This window comes from Hippopotamus amphibius, chromosome 5, assembly GCF_030028045.1.
Source record: "Hippopotamus amphibius kiboko isolate mHipAmp2 chromosome 5, mHipAmp2.hap2, whole genome shotgun sequence".
In the NCBI taxonomy this organism is placed as follows: domain Eukaryota; kingdom Metazoa; phylum Chordata; class Mammalia; order Artiodactyla; family Hippopotamidae; genus Hippopotamus; species Hippopotamus amphibius.
The window spans coordinates 112117884-112140906 of record NC_080190.1 but is presented as its reverse complement, the minus strand read 5'-3'; the positions used below and the strand labels follow the sequence as shown (position 1 = coordinate 112140906).

The following is a 23023-nucleotide window of genomic DNA, read 5'->3' as shown; positions in this document are numbered from 1 at the left end:
TGGTGCTCCTGGGTAAGTAGATCCCCTGTGAAAAGAAAACTTAGAATAGCAGCAGAGCATACTGAATTTCTTCCTGCCAGGAGTAACTGAGATGTGGAGATACCCCCTTCTTCTGTTTGTTTCCTTCTCTCTTCTCATACTTTCATAAGTCACTTTTATGTAAGTTACTTGATCTGTTAGTATACTTGGGAAAGCATCTGGAAGTTCTTTACAGATGTAATGTCCTTACTAATCATACAACTTGAAGCTCAGAAGCACCAGACTCACGGTAACTCCAAGCAAGTGCTCTGGTCTCAATTTCCATCTTTTCTGAAAATGCCCAGTCTTTAATCAGGACTTAATTAAAGCATGAAGAGCCACTAAAACACACTAGGCTACACTACTAAGCAAAGATGATCTTTAAATTAAAAAAACAAGTGGCTTTAGTGACTATCTTCATTCTGTCATATTTGTTTTGGAAATGGACGTCACTATTTCCATAATCCTTTAAAGATCAGTCTTTTGTAATGAGGAATTATTATATAAATTTTCACATTATCATAAACTACAAAAAGGTTTAATATCTATCCAATTTAGTATTGAAGTCTACAGAAAAAGAAATCAATGACAACTGCTTTATTATTAAAAGTTACTCAATTCCATAAAGCACACAATGTAGTTTATATTCAACTAACAAAAGTTTGATACAGGTGTTTAAAAATATATAATATATAGATTTATCTGTCAACAGTTATATTCTACTTAAAAAGCAGTAGCTTTACATATTTTACAACTCGATTTTATAAAATATATACATCCACCCTATGCAAATTTTCAAGCATGAGCTTCCATTCTGATTAACAAAATGCACAACCTGTATTTCTGAATATTGAGAGAAAAATGATACCAACTAAAAATAACAAATCCATTATGACTTGAACATGCACCTAATTCTTGGCTACTAGATAACTGACCTAATAATCTATTCTTAAAATAACTATGTTCCTTGAGCTGGACAATCAATTTGCATTATGTAAACAATCTGCGGTTAGCTATGAAGAGACTTGCATTTCCAGGGTATCTGACACAATCTACCAAATTCTTTATTCATTGTTTCAGGTTTTTAATTAGGCAGGATTATTCAATCATTTGATGTGCCAGGAAATCCGACAGTGAAGTCAGACCTAACAAGCCAAAGCTGGTGAGTTTTGAAACCATGCTTTTGCCTTTAATAAAACAGCTCTGAGAATTATTGTAGAGGCAAACTTTTCTCAAAACCCTGATGGTGTATGTGCCAAGAAATACAACAAGAACCGTTTCTCCTTTCCCAATCACTGCACTCAACTTGCAAAACTCAAGTTCCTCCCATATGTGAAGACATACTGGCTTCTACTCAGACATTTCTTCCACGTGTTCAAAATGGCTTCAGATATCACATTGTTTTATTAACAAAAAGATTTTCATAAAAAAGATATTCATGTAATAATTTTGGAGATTCATCCCCAAATATAAGCCCCAACACTGACATTTGAGAATTAAAGTCACAATAAACGCCTCAATTATCAGGACCATAGTCAGAACCAGAACTTCAACTTGAAGGACAGAGATCTGAATTTGAAGTACATGTTTAGATTCCATGGGCCTCTAACAATAATGGTGTATATAAGTCTGTCTTTAATTCACACTTGAGAAAGTAAAAGTCTCCCACAAATTATCACTTTTAAAAAATAGTTCCAAATCTCAAAATGGTTTAGAAACCTAAATGGAAAAACACTTTCACCAAAATAAATAATTTAATTCATTTGGGCAATAATTAGGCTTTGAGAGAGTCACAGCCAAAAAGTAAACAAAATTCCTTCAATATCAGTATTTAAGAACTAAATTATGGCTAACAACAGCTTATTTATCAAGTAGTCAATTATTCAACAAGTTTAGCCATCTACTGATGGACTAAAATTAGGTTATTGGAAATTATTTGTAGGATGGGGTCTTTTTATTAAAATCTTTCCTGATATACTTTTAATAATCCTCCTTCTCTGGATTTCCTAACCTCAAGAAAGGGAAAGGGAGAGGAAAGGGAAGGAAGGAAAGAAGGAAGGGAGGGAAGAGGGGAGAAAAACTGAGAGGTCAGAGGGACATTGAAGACTGATCCATTGATATCTGTGAGGATACAGGAAGGAAGGAAAATAAAGGAGGAATAAACAGAGACTGCAAAGAGGATTAGGGCCAGGAGGTGCAGATGAAAAGATACCATCTTCACAGATCTTAATCATGCAAAGGTATCAGCAGAACAGAATAGTGCAGTAGCCGGTTTTGATAACAATGAATCCTCAGAAAAGAATCATACGGTCAAGCCTCAGCTCTTTTTGAAAATAAACTTATACACACAATTACAAATCTTATGAATTCAGCTAAAATATGTACAAAAAACTAAATAAAAGTGAGATCGAGAAATATAAGCAGCAGTAACCATAAAGGCTTAGAACTAGTGACACCGAATTCTTTATTTAAAAAAAAATTTTTTTAAACACACAGTACCTCCTCTTCTATTTTTAGGAAGAAGCTTTAACAAGTTTTAAATATCTCAATTCTCAAAAACAATAGGCTTTTTAAAAAATAAGACTTGACTACCAGAAACAAGTAATATGTGGTTACATACCATTTTCATATCATTACTCATTTCAATTCCTCTTTGATGCAATCTGGGAACGATTAAGCAGTCACTAGATACCTGTTTTAGAATCTGAAGAAATTACTATCCACCACAGGAATCTAATGATATATATTTTTTGTATATAGTTAAAATTTCAGAGGGGAAAAAGTAGTAAACTATTCTAGTTACTTTATACCAAATATTTATGTACCTAGTCAAAACAATAAGGATTAAGATCGTTCTCCAGATGAACTGTATATAAAAGCTATTTTTTAGCATTTTCTTCCAGGGATTAATAAAAAGCCTTATTTCCCTGGGAGCTAAAAAGGAGGAATTTGTACATTACAAGTAAATTCTTTAGAGATGAATATTAAATTCCTTAAGAGAAGAGCCATAAAATTTATTTTTAAAAATTTATCTTAAAAAACTGAAAACCATTTCTCTCTTTAAAATCTATGGTATTAATTACCTACTTGACATAGTTTTTTTTTTTTTTTTTTAAAGGGCACCAAGTTCATGATCTAAGCATGCAAAATAAGGAATTGAATGTATCACTGCCTTAACAGAATTTGGCAAACCAGAAGAATGGCCTTAAAATAAATAAATAAATAAATAAACAAGAAGAGAGTACATATTGTCCTAAATGTGAAGGCATAATTCTGTAGACCTATGCAGCAGACAGCGCCTCGCAGAGGGAAGGCAGGGAAGAGGGAAACAGCATGTTCCTATGTACACTTTCTTGATTATTCTGGTTGTCACAACACATTACAGAGAAATATTCTTTTATTATTACAAAGCCGGTAAATTGCCCTCTCTTGAGCAATGACTCAGGTAAACATCTTATGTCTTTTAATAATGTAGCTTACATTTAAAATTAACTTAATTAAATCTAAGTGCACAGGCGTTTTCAATGATTTCTAAGTTCAAGGAAGTAACGCATAAGGTGTTATCAGACTGCAAATTTTGAATGGTTGGTGCGTCTATATTTTAGGATATTTCATCCTATCTTCTCCTTAAACCCTAAAATGTACCAAAATTATTTGGTTTTCCTTTACTTTCCTCTGTGTCATTTTAATTTATTGTATGGTATCTCTATGTAGAGAGAGAGGTATGTTAAAAATACTATTATTTGTATTAAAAAACTCAATTGAGGCTACATATGACCTATTAATCTATACGACAGCATTGTTAATCTTTGACCTGGTATATTGATTCCTTTGGTGAATAAATGTCACAGGTCATTTCTTTATAAAAGGATTTTAGTAAGAGGACCAGCAGTATGGAGAGAGATCCCCCATCCCACCCCGGAAAATGATCAGGTGAATCAGTAGTTTAGAGCAGTTATGTAAAATATGAAAAATACATAATTTACAGCTGCAATTTTCATATTAAAAAGCAGTTAAAACTAAGAGTAGTTCAAAGCATTCCAAAAAACATTTTTTTGTCTTGGTTAAATCGGCCAACTAATAAGACTGATAAAGACTACTGTGAGAACTTACATGTATCTAGTCAAAATAGAACAAAAATGTTTTAAATTTTAAATTTTAAACAGTGGTAGTTGCTAACTAGCAGTATAAACAGTGTCCACGATTTGGTGGCTGGCCATAGTTTAAAATGTTTTTTTCAAGTTATTTCTACAGCAGACATATTTTAGAAGTCTACCCACCCCTGAGTTCAACAATTGTACTTTTAGAGTGTAAAATTACACGCCCTTGATTAACAACATGTACAAAGCTACAAAATGTCAACTATACAGAGATGAAAAATAATTTTTAAAATATTCTTTGCCAATTATTGATTGGATGGTTTTGCTGGGGTACATATTCCAAACCTTCTAGCCAACTGATTTTAATTTTTAAGCCCAAATTGATTCATGTATTCACTGTAGGATACGTCAAAAAGAGGGCAACAATAGGCATTAGTAAAAAATAACATTGTAGTAGAAACAGATTTTGCATATGTGAAAAGGTAATTTATAAAATACATTAACTGTTTTTTAAAAAGAGAACCTAGTTGTAGTAGCATTAACTTACATGGTACTGAGAGCTGGACCTTTCAAACAACTTTTTTTTCCTACAGAAAAACGTTATCTAGCTGTAAGCAAAGTCTTAAATAACAACAAAACAAAACAAATCCCTCCAGAAAAAAACTGTATGGTTGTGTGAGACAAATAAGCAAACATCACTCTATAGTGTACTTTTGCCTAATTTTAAAATAAAAATGTCCACACTCTTTTGTTAAAACATTAAGCCTCTGTCAAAAATGTATTTCTTATTTTAGGGTACAGGATTGAAGGACAAGATGATACTTACAAGTAAAGAAAATTTACAAGAAAAAACTTGACAAAAGTTTTTCAATTAAAGTATTGTAACATTCAAACTTGACTTAAAACATAACAAAAGAAACAAAATTGCAAACGAAAATGTTTATGGATTTTCCAAACATAAATAAATGAAATAGTGTTTAGGCAGTAGGGCTCATGCTGATGGCTAGCAGGAAGTAACAGAGTGTAATCTATTTGGAAAAAATCATTAATGTACAAATAACAAGCCCAAGTTATGGACTGCAGCAGTTTAGTCATCACTGCCATCTTTGTTACTTCCAAAATAAAGCCTTGATTAAACCATTCATACCCTATATTACTCATACCTTTACTTCAAAGATTGAGGAACTATATACAACAAATGAATTTATTTTCACCATAGGGATAACATATTGTACCTCTCTGCCAATGTTACTTGAAAACCATCCACGTCAAAACAATCTGACAGCAGATATAAACAATTCAATAAATATGCAATGATCTTTCACTACAGTCCTTTAAAGACGCATGTTAATTCATGCGGTTAACCTTAGGTTCACAGTGCATAGAATCCAAAGATAAGCAGTTGGGGTAACTTTCGAAGTAATGCTGGATCCCTCACTTTATTTATAATCCCACTCTAACTGATAAGTTCATTTCATAGGCCCTATCATGCATTAATCATTGGGTGGCAGGAGTTAATGAAAATTTTTCCTGTTACAACGTTCATTGCCGGCAACGAACGTCCCAAAACCGCCAAGGAAGTCATTGTTATTGCACAATACATGAGGACCTGGAACTTTTCCAAAAGCTTAAAAAAATAAAAATAAAAAATGGAATTATATTTGACATTTCCTGACACCTGCATTAATACTGTATGACTAATAAAAGCATGTCAGTTGCCTGGACTGCACCAGCGATCAACATGCGCCCAGAATGCACACGAGTAAAAATGCAGTAAAAGGAAGTAGTCTTCATTGCCTATAGGTCACTTCCAGTCAAAGGTTAAAGTTCAAAGACTGAATGATCAAAGTGCTCATTTTCTCAGTAGGACTATCTTCTGCTAGGAGGATGATAACAGTGGCATCAACAAGTATCATCTTTAAGAAAAGGAGAAAAAAGAATTAAAATAGTCAAGCATGCATAAGCAAAATCTACAAGTTAGTCTAATACAGAAATAATTTCAAGTAGCAAGAAGAACATGGTTAACATTTCTGACTTTGTCTCCCTCCATCCCCGCAAATAAAAAAGTCCATTTTATGTTCAAGTACATAGTGACAAGCAAATCAAACTCTATTCTTTCAGGGAAGTGGTAGTTCACACAAATCTTTTTCTTTCTTTCTTTTTTTTTTTTTTTAAATTTTTTTTTCAGGTACACCAAATTCAATCATTTATACACATATTCCCGTATTCCCTCCCTCCCTCTCACACAAATCTTAAAATGATATTATCAGCATGTTAGTTCTATTTCAAATAATAAATTGATATATGTTAGTACATATTCATGATTTACCAGTCATAAGAGAATTCTTTTACGGGCAACAATTTAAAACTGTACTGAGACAGGAAGTAAACTCCTGACCAACACTGTCATGCTACATAACACAGAATAATACAAGTATGTCTTTGAAGAAAAGAACTTCACTAATGACGTACAATCTCTAAATCAATCAATAGTAAATGTTATTAATTTCTCTTCAGAAAATAAGTTTTTCACCAAGTACACATATATATGCAAAGGAGGTCATTAAAAAAAGCCCACAGATTTAGTAATGCCTTCTGGTAGCCTCAACACATTTATGTAACACACACAAATTCAGGGTGTGGGGGTGTGTGTGTGTGTGACTTTTTTACCAAATTTACTTCACAAAACATATCTGAAGGATTTTGAGGACTTGTTATTCTTCAGAAAGACTCTTTAGAAAGAAGTAAGACTAGTGGCGACTAATCAAAAGTTGTGAAAGCTCTCAAGGAGAAAACTCTGAAAAACCAGCCAAACTATTTTACACAAACCGTCCCATGTGAGGATTGATATATTGCTAATAAAATTCTCATTCATAAAGACTCGATGAGAGCTAAAAAGCAGTAAATCTAACTTCTATGCTGGGCAAATTTAGTGAAACATTCCATGATCCTATACCTTAAGGGTAACCTAAAGGATGAAACAGACTAAATTTTAAAAATAAACTACTGTATATCTAAATCACTAGAATCCTTTAAATAATAAGAACATTTTTAAGAAGAGAACAAGTAAATAGTTTACAGCCCCCAATTGTCACATTAAAGTATCTGTTTCTTAAATGATTGTGGATCTTGAAATAAAAAGGATATATATGTCATAGATCAGAATAAGCTTAAGAATATGAGGTTCCTTAAAACATCACTTCTCCAATAGAATATTTTATAATACTAGGGTCCTCGAAATTAATACTAAAACGTTTAAATTTCTAAGCTAAGAGATGGCTTTAAACTCTGCCTAGTATGTCAAACTACTGGGGATGAAGTTTAGTATCATACCACATGACAATGTTTATAATAAGAAAAGTGACAGATAAAATCCAGCTTAAACATAATGTTATTTAGTTAACTAGATAGCTTTTATTTCCAAAGACATATCACCTTTGATAGGTGGAACCATAATCTTTATCAGGTTGTTTACTCTGAAAGTTTTCAGTACAGTAGGCTGTTGTATGAATGTGCAACCAACCACCAAAATCATTAGGAGATTCATGAGAAGCCGTTCTCCCAATCCTAATCCCCATCTTGGGTCAGACGTTAAAAGAAGTTTAGGACTAACACGATACTACTTGTTTTCATTCCTCTATCTTTGGAGAAATAAGCTTATTAAATAAGTTCTGAAGATGGATTTCAATTCTCTCTGATACTTGGACCCACAGGGGCTGAAACATTACATATCCATGACGGCTATATGTAATAAGGAATCTATGAGTGAAAGTTCAGTATGGAGACAGGTTATGAGCCAAACCCATGTCTACCTTTTCCCTAAATAAGAAGGGAATCACTAAGAAGCAAAAAACTCATTTGTTAACAGAAGGAACACAGCTTCCTAGCTATATGAAAAGGATACTGGATACTGGGACTGGCCTCCAAAAAAAAAAGTTGTTAGAGTACACTTGTCTTGGATCCAGACAAGTACAGGTCTATAAAAGTTGGTGAAAGAACACAATATGTTTAACCTCTTGGCTAAAGTATTTGTGGCAAAATTATGGCCTGAAAAAAAAAAACTCATTATAAACCACTTAATTTTTTTCTGAAACTATAGAAAAGAACCTACTAAAATTATACCCTCAAACATAATATACAAAATACCAGTTTCAAAGAGGGGACACCTACCATGGCTAACTTCACTGGGCTCCTGGGAAATGTGAATGACAGAACGATATTAGAAGAAGGTCATTTAAATTTCCCCAAAGTATAAAAACCATCACATTATATTGGAAACCATCTCCCTGCATATCCCCAGAGACAGAAGACTAGAAGAAAAGGAACGTAGTAAGAGGTCAATAGCTAGGAAGTGGGATGCTACCCCCAAGAGACAAAAAGGTTCACAACTAACATAGGCAGTAAGCCTATGGATAGTTATCAAGCAGGGAGAAAAGGAGTTTGTTAATACTGGTCTGAGACAATTTTGTGTTCCTATCCCCTTATGATCCTCATTAGCCTATAGGAAATGTTCCAGCTAAATGAAACCAGAACGTAGTCTATAGTTTTATAAAAAAGATATTCCTCTACTCCCCAAATTACCATCTCATCAGTCTACTGGACATAATATCTGAACATTATGCCAATTTAGTTCTTATAAGTCTAGTTTTTCTGGAGCCAATACAATAGCCGTCTTAAACTATATTGTTCAATTATCTATCACCTTAAGGAAAATGTTTCAGGAACCACAGATCTGTACTCCCATCTGTGAAAAGAATCATTTATGAAACTAAGTCGTATATATTTAATATTGATCCCCAGAAAACAGATGGGTATTATTATTTTTTTTTTTTTAACTTTTTTTTTTGTTTGTTTTTGTTTTTTTTTGGCACACGGGCTTAGTTGCTCCGAGGCATGTGGGATCTTCCTGGAGCAGGGATCAAACCCGTGTCCCCCGCAATGGCAGGCGGATTCTCAACCACTGCACCACCTAGGAAGCCCTAGATGGGTGTTATTAATGGATTCTAGTTGGCTATCTCACTGAAATATTTTTATGATCTCATAAAAAGCTACTTGTTATCTTTTTCAAGAACAATTATGTCTGTTTTATGATACAGAATTCTGAGGCTCAATCATTAATTTGTGCACTGAACTGGGTACAGATCTGTTTTCTAAGGAAGATTCTACACCTGAATCATAGGTAACTTCTTCAGCCCTTCTGTATGCTGAGATGAGCTGCTGTATTCAAACACCTATTTTGGTTAGGTCCCTTTATTTTTTTAACCCTATTCTCAGCTCAATTGGTTTTTCAAAGCATATGGACCCCCACCTTAATTGGCAACACGGAATATTCACATTCCAATGCAGGTACAACCTTAATTCCTTAGTGAATAGAAACTATAAAACAGTTCTGGACAACAGGTTGATAGTCAACTTCAAGTGATTAACAATAAGGAATGTGTATTCACATATCAATGACTTTTTACACTTTAGTAAGTTATTGTGTGCTAAAGAAGAATCTCAAAATAAATGCAATGTAAGGTGTGATGTATACAAAGACAGTAACAGTGGGGTAGCATGATTGGCCTAATTTTCAAGGTATACTAATAATGTGGAAGATCACAAACTTCAACTCAGAGAGGCTTTTTTTCAAGAACTCAACACTAGTATCTGGCAGCTCAATTTTGGTGTGTCAGCTGAGCCCTTCTCTTCTAAAAAAGAAAATCAACTAAATTTCAGATTTGTTATTTTTCATTAATAATACCTCCATCCTACATCCTGGAAGCCCCTCTGAGGTACACTGATGTCACTAATCTCAACCAAAACCTCTCTTGCCTCTTTGATTACACCTGACAGACATACTGACCCACGCTGACCCAAGTATGTTGGTCAGCCCCACACAGAAGGGTTATGGACCTTGACACTTGAGGTCTACAATTTTGCTTGGTTTCTAGAAACTGAAATGTTAAATGTTTCAGTGAGTCTTCCAACTCCAGCAGTCTTTGTTCAGTCTCTGACCGTTTGTTTAGCACTGCAGGTCACATCAAGACATCGCTCTGACCTTGTAATCCTTTCAGAATTAGATGATGGTAAGAAAATAACTAGAGTCTATATTTCTTGGTAACTGGCATTATAAGAAGAATGAAATCAATGAAGATCTTTTGGAACTAAAGCAGCTAAACAGAAAAACATAAGCTGAAATTTCAAAAGTTCTAAAACAAAGCTGGTGTGGTTCTGTTTGATGTGCATGATTACCTTTTTTGATAAGATTTTCCAAATTCAGCTATAATGTCAGCTGAAATGCTTTACTTTAGCTTTGTGAAAGTAAAGGAAGAGTTCAAGAAAGAGTCCCTGTACCCAACCACCTGTATGACAGAGCGGTTGCTCTATCATTTCAAAGTATAATGAATACTACCCTCCCCTGATTTCGTATGATGCTCACTCATGGAGCAAAACCATCCATTTAAGGGAAAATGCAGAAGAGCGGGGGTTCTTCAGGCATACAGGGTTCAAGCAGGAGCAGAAAACATATTGAGATAAAAATGGTCACTGTAACTCTATGAACTGAGGACGTTTTAAACAGGATTATTTGTAAATGAAAAAAATGTATCTGTACCTGGGACAGGAAACTAGACAAGGACAGTCATGATTTAGTTGAATTAGAATCAGGTGCCTTTTTAAAATAGCTAATTTGTATGGGGGGGCACTTTTACTCTGTTTATTGGGAAAATGAACTCCTACACAAACTCTGTACTATTTTACGTTAAGCAGTTAATTTAGTTTGAAAAGCCTCTTTTCTTAGTGCTTCTTGGCTAACTTGGAGATGATCCATTTTTAAACTGTTAAAACTTTTCTACTTCAGTTATAAAAGTATGGATTTCTCAAGTAACATAAAAACTATGAAAAATAACTTCTACTATAAAGTATATCTTATTGTAAAGAATTTTTATGTTTCCAGTTTTACTATGCAAGTTTTCTTATTCAAAAGCAGGCAGTAAGAAATTCTGTCTTATTCAGAAACTCTGTCTTACTAAGAAATTCTTGCCTATTAAGTACAGGCCTTCTCATAAGTCCTTTTGACTATACATGGTAGCATTAGAGGGCTTGAAAGATGATTATCTTTTTGAAATTTCCCTACCAGGGAATAAGGAAGGAAAAAATGGGAATATACTTGTCGAACAATGGGGTGGGATAGAGTGGGAAAGAGGACTGTATTTAGAAATATACATATTTTTAAAATTCTCTCACTCTAAGACAACTTCTCAAGTTCGACAAAAAAAACTTAAAGTGACTTTTAAAATACTGTGGAAAAGACAACAGGGGAATTTTTCTATTATTAGTGAGGTTGGGTCTGAAATAAAATAACTATTATCTTGGCAACTTCGACATTTAAAAAAATTTTTGATTTAGTTGTGTTTGTCAATATTCTTGACTGACTAATCTTAAGAACTTATTATGCAATGGTAAAGGAGACTGTGACACTCAAGGAATGTCCTTTTTTGTTTTTGAAAAGGTTCTTTGTAAAGGCACAGAGGGAAGAGACAGCTTAGTGTTTAGTCCTAAAAGGCAAGAGGCTGTGAAAGAATGAGAAGCCAGCAATGTAAGCCTAAGTATAAGGCCATTTAATTCAAGTAGTATCTTGTTTAGTTTTAGTGGACCTTAGCGTTCAGAAAGAATCCCATGGGAAACCTGTCCTTTTATACTTAAGAATCCCTGAAACAGTAGTTATCAAGTGACCAGCCATATCAAAATTATCTGGGGATATCTTCAAAAGTAAAACAAAACCAGCATTCTGGCAGAGTAATAAAGTTTATTAGATTCCTTAAAGGACAGAGTAATCAACAAGGCTTTGGTGAAAGAGTTCCCTAGAAGAGTGGAAGAAGTGGTTCCAGGCAAATGGCCCACGTGGAAACAACACAGAGGATAAGGAGTAGAGCGCACATTATAAACAATGTTCCATGGAACATCTCATGCATCAAACATTTTTTGTTATGAAGATGATTTTCTAAGGATGGATTCTCAGAAGTTTAGCAACTAAGACAAAAGATTCAATCTTGAACTTTAAGCTTGTTAAATTATCGCTGAACTGCTAAGCACTGATGAACTGCTGCTTCCTTAAAGATTACACAGACTTGCTATGCCACCAGCAAATACGAAAACACTGTCTTATTCTACCCTTTATTCTCCTCCTCCAACACTGCACTCATTTTAAAAAACTCTGCCAATCCAATAAGTTCCAAAATATTAAATTTGTAATTATTTTACTGTATTGAACTTTTTTTGCCCATGCTTTTTTACTTAATTTATTCTTAAACAACTATTATAACTAGTCTTTATTTTTATCAAGCTATGTCTGTCACAATTTTATTTTTTTTAACTCTATATCAACTGTGATTTGAGGTGTTTTTCCATGCTTTTATATAAGGTTTAAATTTTCATATATCTAAATGTTTAATTTGTGATGCCTTTCAAGTTCAGAAATTCTTGCTTCCTTCCTCCAGAGTTGATACCCAACTTTTAAAAAAATACTTTTTCTATTGCTGTATTTTTAAAAAATGCTTATTAATTCAACCCAAAGGAAATACTTTCTATATGAGATTAAAAGGTAAATTTTTCTTTCCCAAAATGATTGCCAATTTTCTAACAAGATTACTTACTAAATAATCTTTCCCCTTCTCGTTGATTTGTGACAAATCATTTATCACATATTCAAATCTTATATACAAAAAGGCCAAGAAAAGAGTAATTCCATTTCAATGTCTATTCTCACATTATTATCTTTTGGTGTTTGGTAGCTTTACCCTTCTTCATTATCCTTTAATTCAAAATTCAAACTGTTCTTCTCATCTTTCTTCCAAACCTTAAAAGCGCCCACTCTATCATGCTACTGAATTTTTACTGAATTACATTAAACCAATAATTTGTAAAGAATATACATTTTTATAATACTTTTTGAGTAATAATTTTTATAATAATTTTATGGTTTCTCATGAATGTAAACTTTCTGTTTTTAAATTTCAAATATCTCTTTGAGAAAGCAGTAAAGTCAGCTTAGAAAAGATGCTAGCGGCCTTCAATTAGTAAGCTACCATCACCCAACAAAAATAACAGAAATTAAAATATTGAAAACAATCTATTCATAAAGCTACAATCAGTAGAACCTCAAATTTTTTCAGGAATAACTATTAGAATGGGAAGAGTTTTCCTTTAAGCTAATGGACCATCTCTAACAATGTGACTCTCCACCCTAACAACAGTACCACAACTAAATAAGTACACAAGGCATCATAACTTCTATTTCAAGTAACAGGTTGCCCAACAGACTAGTTCTAATTGGATTTAAGATTATTAAGGACTTCTTTTTTGTAGTAAAATGGTAGAGCAGAATTTTAAAGCAATTTTAGATTTTACTTGTATGATGGCCATGATTTTATGTGCTCCATTAAAAATCTAGTCTAACTTATCCATAAAATATCTTAAACTATTTTAAAGATTCACCTCCATATTATTCAATACAAAAATACAACACCAATTACATATTCCTTCTTTTTCCCAAGCAAGCAGATATATAACCTTTCAAACCAAAATACTAAAAAGTTACCATTCTAAAATAAAACTGCTTACCATGATACCACCATTTTGTTTTCTTTGGATTCTTGTTACATGTTCGAACATAAAAAGAGTTATCTGGTGGTCGTCTCTGAAACCAAAAAGAGTTTAAATAGATAAGAAGTTGTAAAATAAGAAAACATAAGGGGGAGACAGTTTTAATAAAAGCTTTAGCAAAAGTATTACAGAATGCATAAGAAACAATATAAATGCTGATGTCATAACTGAAAAAATAATATATTCTAGAAAATGTAGTCTCTTGACACCGAAATTGTTAAAAAAAAAAAAAAAGGTGTGCATATGTAATTTGCATTAGGTTCCAATGGGATTACTAGAGAATGACTATCAACCAAAAGTGGCAGCATTAGATTGTAAAAAATTTTGATTTCATTTATCTTATCTCCCTAGAAATAATTTAATAATTACTTTTGTGAGCTAATCAAAACAAAAGCCTACCTAACTAGGTTTGTCGGAGAAACGCTAGCAACTTAATAAACCTCCACAAAGGATTACTGTTCTCTTATAAAAAAAGTATCATTAAGGAGAGACCAAAGGATTCAGTTTCCAAAATGCATACAAGAGGAAAAGGGGGGAAACAATGCATGAGCGTTTCTGCTATACACATGCCCTAGCATATATGACTAGCACAATATTAGCAGGACACAGCAGCTCTGCAAGGAAGTTACAGCAGAAATAGTGATGCCAACAACACTGAAGACATGTTGTGAAAGAATTTCTTGAAAACTGTTGGATGTTGATCAGACACAAGAAATACAAAGGTTTGGAAACATGTCAGATTTGTATTAAAGCCACTGAGGACAGGTTAGTTGATAATATGATAGGTCCGACCAAATAGCAGTGGTGAACAGGACTACCTAGGTAGCAGAAAGGAAAACTGGCAGTCCACTTGGCACTTCTAAAATTCATATACATAACGATGATCTCTTGAGATAATAATAACAACAGTAATTTAATAGAAGGAAAAAGTAGAGCATAAGACATTAAACAACTATCCCAAGATTACCCTGTTTATACAGTTAGAGAAAATTCCTGAAAATTATTATCATGAAATTAGATGCTTATCTTCAAAGAAGAGATGATCTGCTATTGCTTGTCCTATAAAGTCATAACCTGTGTTCATGCGGAATAAACTGTTACTACTGTAACAAATAATTTCATAATAAACTGTTACTACTGTAACAAATAATTTCATAAATGCATTGTATCTATTTATTAGAACCCAATCTTCAAAAACCAAAAGAAAAAAATTCATTCTATTTGCTTATGTCAAGAATATAAGCAAATTGGTAAGTGATCAAGGAGATATGGTTCTTAAAAAAATAAAGTAACTATACAAAAAAGATGAACTACCCAAATTGTTTTAGGAACAGAATACAAGCTGGAAAGTTTGGACTATCTGTATCACAAGGGCACTGAGAATAAAGGGTAGGTTACTGAAAGGCCACTGGTCTCAATATTAGAAATTATCTTTATTCTACTGATGTGCTGGATTTAAGTGCCTTCAGCCTAGGAAACCATTCTTGATTGTGAAAGAAGAAACTGGAATGAAAGAATTATGACTAAAAAATGCCTAGAGTAAAACTAAAATTTGTATTCAGAGCGTTGACTATTAATATGAAACTGACAGAACCATGTCCACCACAGAATAAAATTCACCTGTTTTAACAGAACAGCTTTTGGTGAATATTTAAAAGTCTTTTTAAAGCTTATTTGGCGCTAGATTCCCCTCAGTGCCAAAACACATTTCCTCCTCATCTGAGTAACCTAGTACTTAGCACAGTTAACAATAGCACAGAGTAGGTACCTAATAATGTCTGAATTTTATAATTTTTCACAAAACTAATGCTGCCAGAATTCTGACTTCCAGATTATCATTTTGGTTGAATAAATTATAATTTACAGTTTATATTATATAATATAGTTTATCGATAATTTAAATGGAATGATTAGTCTTACACTAACTACGCAGGAAACACTAATAGCAGACAACTGGAATGTGAGGGGAAAGATGAGGGTTAGAAAAGGATGAAGGCGTTAGAAAACATCAAGTTGCTCTAGTTTACCCCTCCCCCCCATTGGGGAATACATGTCTTTCAACTAATGCGGTGTCATAGTTTAACTGCCAGAAGTTTCTTTCTTCCTCTGGTGGTACACAAAAGTGCATATTAAGGGCTCTAACGCTACAATTAAAACACACACACACAATTTAACTCATTATTTTCATTCCTATTTGAACAAAAAAGTTTTTTAAACCTAACAGCAAGACACCTCTTAGGCAACTAACATTCCAAGAAACTCACTTTGCAAACAAATGTCTTAAATGTTTCAAAATCTAGATAATCTACCATTTAAAAATGAAGTACTATCTTAAATGTTCTTTAAATATTAATTTAATAAAAATAACAGTTCAATCTGGAGTACACAGAAGAAAAAAAAAAGCCCTACTAAAATAAATTAATAATCCCACAGCTCCCTAATCTCTAAGGAAAATTCATTTCTCCTTTAAACAGAAAACAAAAGGAAACCCCCATGGAGAAGAGAAGCTTTAAAAAATATATGGATATTGAGACACTAACCCTCAAGCAGGAATGACAAGAGGGCCAGAAACGCAGAAATGCAGAGAGGATTTAGATACTTTAAAAGGGTATTCTAAATTTAACTCACATGATTTTCCTTTCTGGTCTTTACCCCCTTTCTCCATCAGACACAGAATCTGTAGATTAGTAAAGGAGAATAAGAGGAAAAGTCCTGAAAATTCTACTGGTAATCTAGTCCTCCTCCTTCAACCTAGTCTTTGTGATAGGAAAGCTCTGGTTCCTGGGAAATTCCCTAAAAGAGGCTGATAGGTGGAAGCCAGCAGAGGGGAGAAGGGAGAAGGGAGCTATGATGCTTGTTCCTGGGGCTTTCCACTGTGAATCTAGAAATAGTAATTTCTTGTACATTTTTGCCCTTACGGAAATGTGCCTGCTTACGGAAATAAAATTCAGATTATTTAAGAACATCTGCAGAAATTTCCTGACTTCCATTACCAAATTATTTTCCAATCTATTACTAAACATTCCCTATAAAAAGCATGAAGTCCTTTCTTCAAATAAATTATATTAAAATAGTTTCTCAACCTAAACTAAAAGAAGAGCTATTACCTGGAATAATTCTGAAAAGTCCTACCTTTTCTTTGCAGCTGGAAAGCATGCTAATAATGCTAAGACAAACTGATTGGACTGAGAGCGCTGGGGACCAGTCTTCTGTTAGAATGGATAAACAGATATGACCATTGCTATAAACATGAGGATGAACGGGAATATTTTCACCAGTAAACATGACCTAAGAAAGAACAAAATTCCATTAACACTCAAATATTCTGTATTACCAAAATATATATATATATATATTCTCCATCTAGGTTAATATATTAAAAACCAAATTAAAAACAAACAAAATCAATGCCAGGAACAAGAGAAACAACTGCTTGTAGTTTATTCTCATCAATTCAATAAGTACTGAAATTCAATTTCACTATATAAATGATCATGTAGTAGGAAAACACTTCAGATTACCTAGTTTATATTTCAGCTATTTTTCACTAACTTCTTTTAAAATTTTCTAGAGTACCATGTATTTTTAGACTAGTGAAAGACAACTGTATTTACAAGAATGGTTTTTCAAGTTTTACTCATTGTCCTCTGCATGCAGACATCAAATACTGTACTCTAAAACTCCAAATGGAAGTATTCAGCTTTAGGACAATATGAATTAAATGTGGTAGGAACACCCCTTCTACCTATAACAATGTTAATTACTTAAGGTTCTATATGCAAAAGGAAATGACTGCTATATATTCCACCTCATCTAACTCACACTTCCATTATGATGGGCACGAATTACCACATATTAATCAGCAAAAATCTATGCGCTCAGATGAAAAAACAAAGGTTGAATGAGTCTGCCAATTACTTGCTGTTTTCCTCTGCCTTTTCTTCTAATGGTTTTCCCCTTTCTCCATCTTGCCTCAGTACTGTTTTGAAAGGTAAATAAATCTATTATTTCCTTCCTTCGCCCTAATAATTCAATAGCTCAATAGTACTGCTTCTTAAGCATAGCTACCTAAGCATCTGAACAGGCAAGAGAGTAAATTCATACATCCTGAGGAATCTGTAAGCACAGCCCAAAGTAGGTCCAAGTAGAAGTCTCATATTTAAGAATGCTTAGTTCATAATAAATTATTTACTTTGATATAAAAAATTAATTCACCAATCTTTTAAGTGTATTTTATACAACAGTATGATGTAGCATTTTTATTGCTTCTTAGCAGTAATTCCTATTTCCTGATCTCTCTTAAAAAAAAAATCACCTGGAGATCTGGCTAAAAATACAAACTCAAGAGCCCCACTTTCACAGATTCTGATTCACTAGTTATGATGGTGTTTTTATAAAACTCATCAAATATAAACCAGTAGTTCCCAAACCAGACTTACAGTAAGTACAATATATCTCGGCCCTGCAAATCGCCTCACACTCGAATATAGCAGAATCTTAGTAAGGAGAAACCCTACCGTAAGTGATGACAACTTGATAAAATATATTGCTCTAGGCATACCACCCCCGCCTTTTTTTCCTTTATAGAGCAGAAAAGAGAGCCAGTGAAATAAGTGTGGCCAGAATAAGGTATGCCATATTTTAATATGGCATATGTCATGGGAAGTTACAAGTAGGAGTCCTCTAATACTTCAAATATACTGCTAACATATGGGGCTCATTTCCTTCGCTGAAACTAATATAAGGTAGGAAGAAGAATTTTTTTCTCAAAGGAATGACTTTATACATTTGCATTTTTTTTCCCTTTAAATGCTGATCATCCACCCTCCATTCCCATGAAAAAAAGAGCTAAAGTAAAGCTGACAATTAAAAGTAAAGTCTTAAAACAAGAGCTATCAAGTTACTTGTTCTGCCCAATTACAGAAGACCCCCTGGAAGATGTGGGCACAGCAGTGTTTGAAGCACATTTATCTCAATGATATCTATCAGTATTAGTGCCTTTTTCATTACTTTTTGCTAAAAAAGGTGCTGCTCTGCAAAGGGAAACGACTGCTTAAAGGTCTTGCAGCTCCATGAGTCTCTCCAAAATTGTTTTTAATTAATTTTTTTATAAATGTGGGACTATAGTTTATTATATCATATGCATTTCATATTCCTACAATGTGTTGTGGACGTCTTTACAAATCTCACAGAATATGCATCTGCTTTGGGGTGTTCATTTTGCCACAAAATGCCATTTGACTAGTAGGATATTTTCATTAACAGCAGTGCCCAAGAGAGCTTGTTCCCTGGCCACAATTATTTTTAAAGATTATTTCTTCTCCAGTAAGGTCTTTTTTAAAACAAGTCACGTAGAACAGTGCTCTGACAAAAAAAGTAAGAACTGCCAAGTTATCTCCGGCACAGATGAATCAACGTATCGGCAACCATCAAGGAAAACACACAGAGAGCCAAACAAAAGGTTATCACAACATGCTCTGGCTAGCCAACTCACAGAGCAAAGAAAAGCAGTATTCTTTTTTGGAGAGAAATAATTATAAACTAAATCACTTGGCCTGAGAGCTAAGAAGTGTGCATGAACCAAAAGTAAAGGACAGAAAGGAAGAGCATGAGTAGCAGTGGAAGACACCTACAGCAGAAGCAGCAGACACTCTTCTGTAAGCAGAGAAAAGAGCCAGAAATCAAGGAGACAGAAACAGTTTTGAACTTTGAGAGGACTGAAATAAAAATAAATCAGATCTCAATAATGCTTATAAAAAAGAAAGAAAGAAAGAAAGAGCAGGGGCTTTTAAACCTGCTGCATTCACGGCAAATGCAGCCAGCCTAAAACTTCTAGCAACCAGAAACAGGGGAACTGAGTTATTGCACATGGTATATAGGTAACCCTTAGGGCGCAACCTGCCAGATACAGAATTTCAGAAGTTTGTTTAAACATGGAAAGGCTGAGCTTCCATGCCAGAGGTGAATTCCTGAAATATAAGTAAAAACTTTTTTCAACAGTTTATTCATGTAAAAGGCTGGTAAGCAGTCTGCACAGACAGTTTTGATGTAAACTTTGCCATTCTGGTTTTCTGCATGTGACAGAAAAATAACCAACGCTGAATTTCTTCAAAACCACTCTTAACTATCCTTGTTTATTTAATTTGCAGTACAACCCAGAAAAGGAAATGGACATTTAATTTTTTTTTAATGCAGCCAAGAAGGCTCTGAAAACTTAAGAGACTTTAAGCTGTTTGCAGGGTTCAAAAATTTTGGGGGAGTAGAGTCCCAAGTAGCTGATAAACTGTCTAAAAGATGTGACAAGATAACTGAATACAGTGAATTTGAAAACAAAGGTATAAAGAATTTTGCTAATTTATTTTTTAAACAATCTATTCAGATTTAAAGTAGTCATATACATCAAACAGCAACCAGACACTGCACACATGCCCCCCTGGGTAAACCAAACTGAGTAAAATGGAATTACAGATTTTGAAGAACAAGCAATTTAATGGAAAAAATTTTAGAAAAGGATCTTAGCTCTAATGCACGTGAACCACATTTGAAGTTCTGAGTCTGCATCAGAAGCAGTCCTCATGTTTCTAAATTTCCAAACATCCCCCTATCAGTGTGGCTCAAATTCAAGAGCAGGTGAGATCTATGCTCAGGAGTCATATAATTTTGGAGGTAAGTATGCATATCCCACATTCAACCTAACATTTTAGGCAAGCCAACCTCTGGGTAACCTGTGGGTACTAAATGCAGTGTTGTTCACAAAACTACTAAAACCTAGACTGAAAGCCACCAGCAGTGACAATATAAAGGATGGATATTAGCTGTTTCTAATGTGAAATTCATGGTGCTCCTCATACCTGAAGGGCTTCCAAACATCAAGCTCAATACTAAATGATCTCACAATACTGAGATCTCACCCCAATGAAGGCATACTACTGTGTTCAGACTAGTGCTCTGAAAGTGATTAGAAAGTCAGATACCTAATATAATATATCAAGCTAGGTCAAAATACAATATACAAAGAATGAGCAATACAAAACAGGCTATAATTATAAAAGCCAATCTACAATATGGATACCAAGGTTTCTACAGGGACAATATGAAGGAATGTTTTCTCTGATTAAAAATGTAAGTAGATGACAATACGTAGAGGGCAACTACAAAAAACTGAACATACAAGCAGAGAGTTTAGTGAACTAAATGAAATATCTCATTATGAACAATATATATGACATAGGTACTCTCACATAAATGATAGATACTTGACAAAAGTGACTGGGGATATAGTTTTCAGTTTAGTTCTCTCCTTTTAGTCATCTAGTATGTATCAGCAGCACGAATATTAACAGTTTTCCCAAAGCAAGGAGGTCAGACCACGAATAAGAGGATGAGGGCACTACGAAAGTAAGCTCTGGATCTCTGCAATGAGGGGATTTTAAGCAACAGAACAAAAGGGTTAAGGGGGAATGAACGGGGGGGGGGGGGACTAGGGGTGAGGGGAAAGCGATTACTCTTTTGCCCCAATGTTTCTAAAGCTTTAAAATCAAGGCAAGTATATTTTAGCACCTTTAAAATAGGTCCAAAACAGCCACCTTCCACAACCTCCACTGCTACCCTTCTGATGCCAATCACCAGCACCGCTCACCCGGACCACTGCAACGCAGGTACCCTTGTGCCTCCAACAGTCAATCTGCCACGTAACAGCCAAATTTTTCGTTTTAATTTGAAGCAGGAGCATGTCGTTCCTCTGCTCAGCATCTCCAAAGGCTTTCTACCTCATTCAGAGTAAAAGTCAAAATTCTTACGATAGGCTATAAATGTCCTATCCAATCTGTGGTAGACCCCCCAGCCCAAATTCTCTCTTTGATCTAGACCCCACTCTCCTCTTCTTGCTTATACAATACTCCAGGGACCCACTTAGTGTGCTCCCGATTCAGGGCCATTGCATTTGTCTTCACCTGTCCTTTCTCTCACCCCTTTCATGTGGCTTATGTGCTCACTTCTTTCAGGTCTCTCCTCCAAAGTCACTTTCTCAGTAAAATTTTTCCTGATCACTCTATCCAGTGCTGCAACACTGACTCCTCTTTTCTAATTTTTCTCACCATCTTCCATACTATATATTTTTGCTTTTTGTTTACCGTCTTTCTCTTTCTACAAGAATGTAAACTCCACATAAGGAGGGTTTTTGGAGGGCCATTTTGTTCACCACTCAATTGCCAACATCTAGTGAAGTGTTTGTCCTTTACTAGATACATATTCAATAAACACTTACAGGATGATTGAATAAATGTCCCATCTCCAAATACTAAACAGATTATCAGCTTTTTAAAGGCAGGCTCAATTCCTTTTTAATTTCTGTGCTCTCTGCCATCTCTAAAGTACACAATTCATGCTCAATACATGTTAACCAAGCATTTACCTGGGGAACTAGAATATACAATATAGAAGGAATTTTATTTTCTGAATGGCTGACAGCAGTGCACATTAACAGAAAACAGTGACGAAAAGGTACCTCATCTCTGCTCCCATATTAACTGAGAAAGTTTTTTGTTGATATTATTGTTTTTTTTAAAGGAAATGACTGGGCCAAACATCATGTTTTACATAGGTAGCCTTTTTTCACTGTGAAGTGAGATACATGCAAAATTAATTATAACTAGTAGCGGAAAAAAAAGCCTATAAATTTTATGTATAGTCTTATGGATCTCATCTATAGACACAGATCTCACAGACACAGAAGTAATCATTTCACAATGAGACTGGTTTATTCTAGGGATATGTCCTCAAGTTATACTCTTCTAAGTAGTGGTAAATGTAGTAATGCTTACAGCATAGGAAAATGAAGACTAATTATCAAACAAGGGCCGATGTTTCCATGTCTCATCAAATAAAATCTTTGGTTAACAGGGAATTTTACTGCCCTACAGTGGTTCCAACCATTTATCCAGAGCGATGGACCTTTGGAAAGTTTCAGTTATCAGAAAAATCTTGAAATCTATATGTACATCAAGCTTTGATTACTGGATCTGTTATTGTTTTATGACCATACAGATAACGTGTTAATAGAATTTAAAAATAATTTTAAAGTATTACTGGACTCAGAGTGCTCTGTCATTTTCTCAATCATGGATGTCAGAATATATAAATTCTATGACATGGGAAGGACCACAAAATTAACTGATGTCAAAAAGGACCCCTCGGGACTTCCCTGGTGGCGCAGTGGTTAAGAATCCACCTGCCAATGCAGGTGGGACGTAAGTTCAATC

At 34.2% G+C, this 23023-nt stretch overlaps 1 protein-coding gene across 1 annotated transcript in view; it reads right to left on the bottom strand.

Moving 5' to 3' along the window:
- Nucleotides 1–600: 600 nt before the first annotated feature.
- Nucleotides 601–23023, bottom strand: part of UBE2W (ubiquitin conjugating enzyme E2 W) — a 68462-nt gene continuing 46039 nt past the window's right edge. Inside the window, exons 4-6 of the mRNA XM_057735569.1 lie at nt 16896–17051; nt 13722–13797; nt 601–6034 (exon numbers count right to left, since the gene is read on the bottom strand). Coding sequence (XP_057591552.1) covers nt 6021–6034; nt 13722–13797; nt 16896–17051 — 246 coding nt within the window. The 3' untranslated portion in view covers nt 601–6020. The remainder of the gene's footprint in view (nt 6035–13721; nt 13798–16895; nt 17052–23023) is intronic.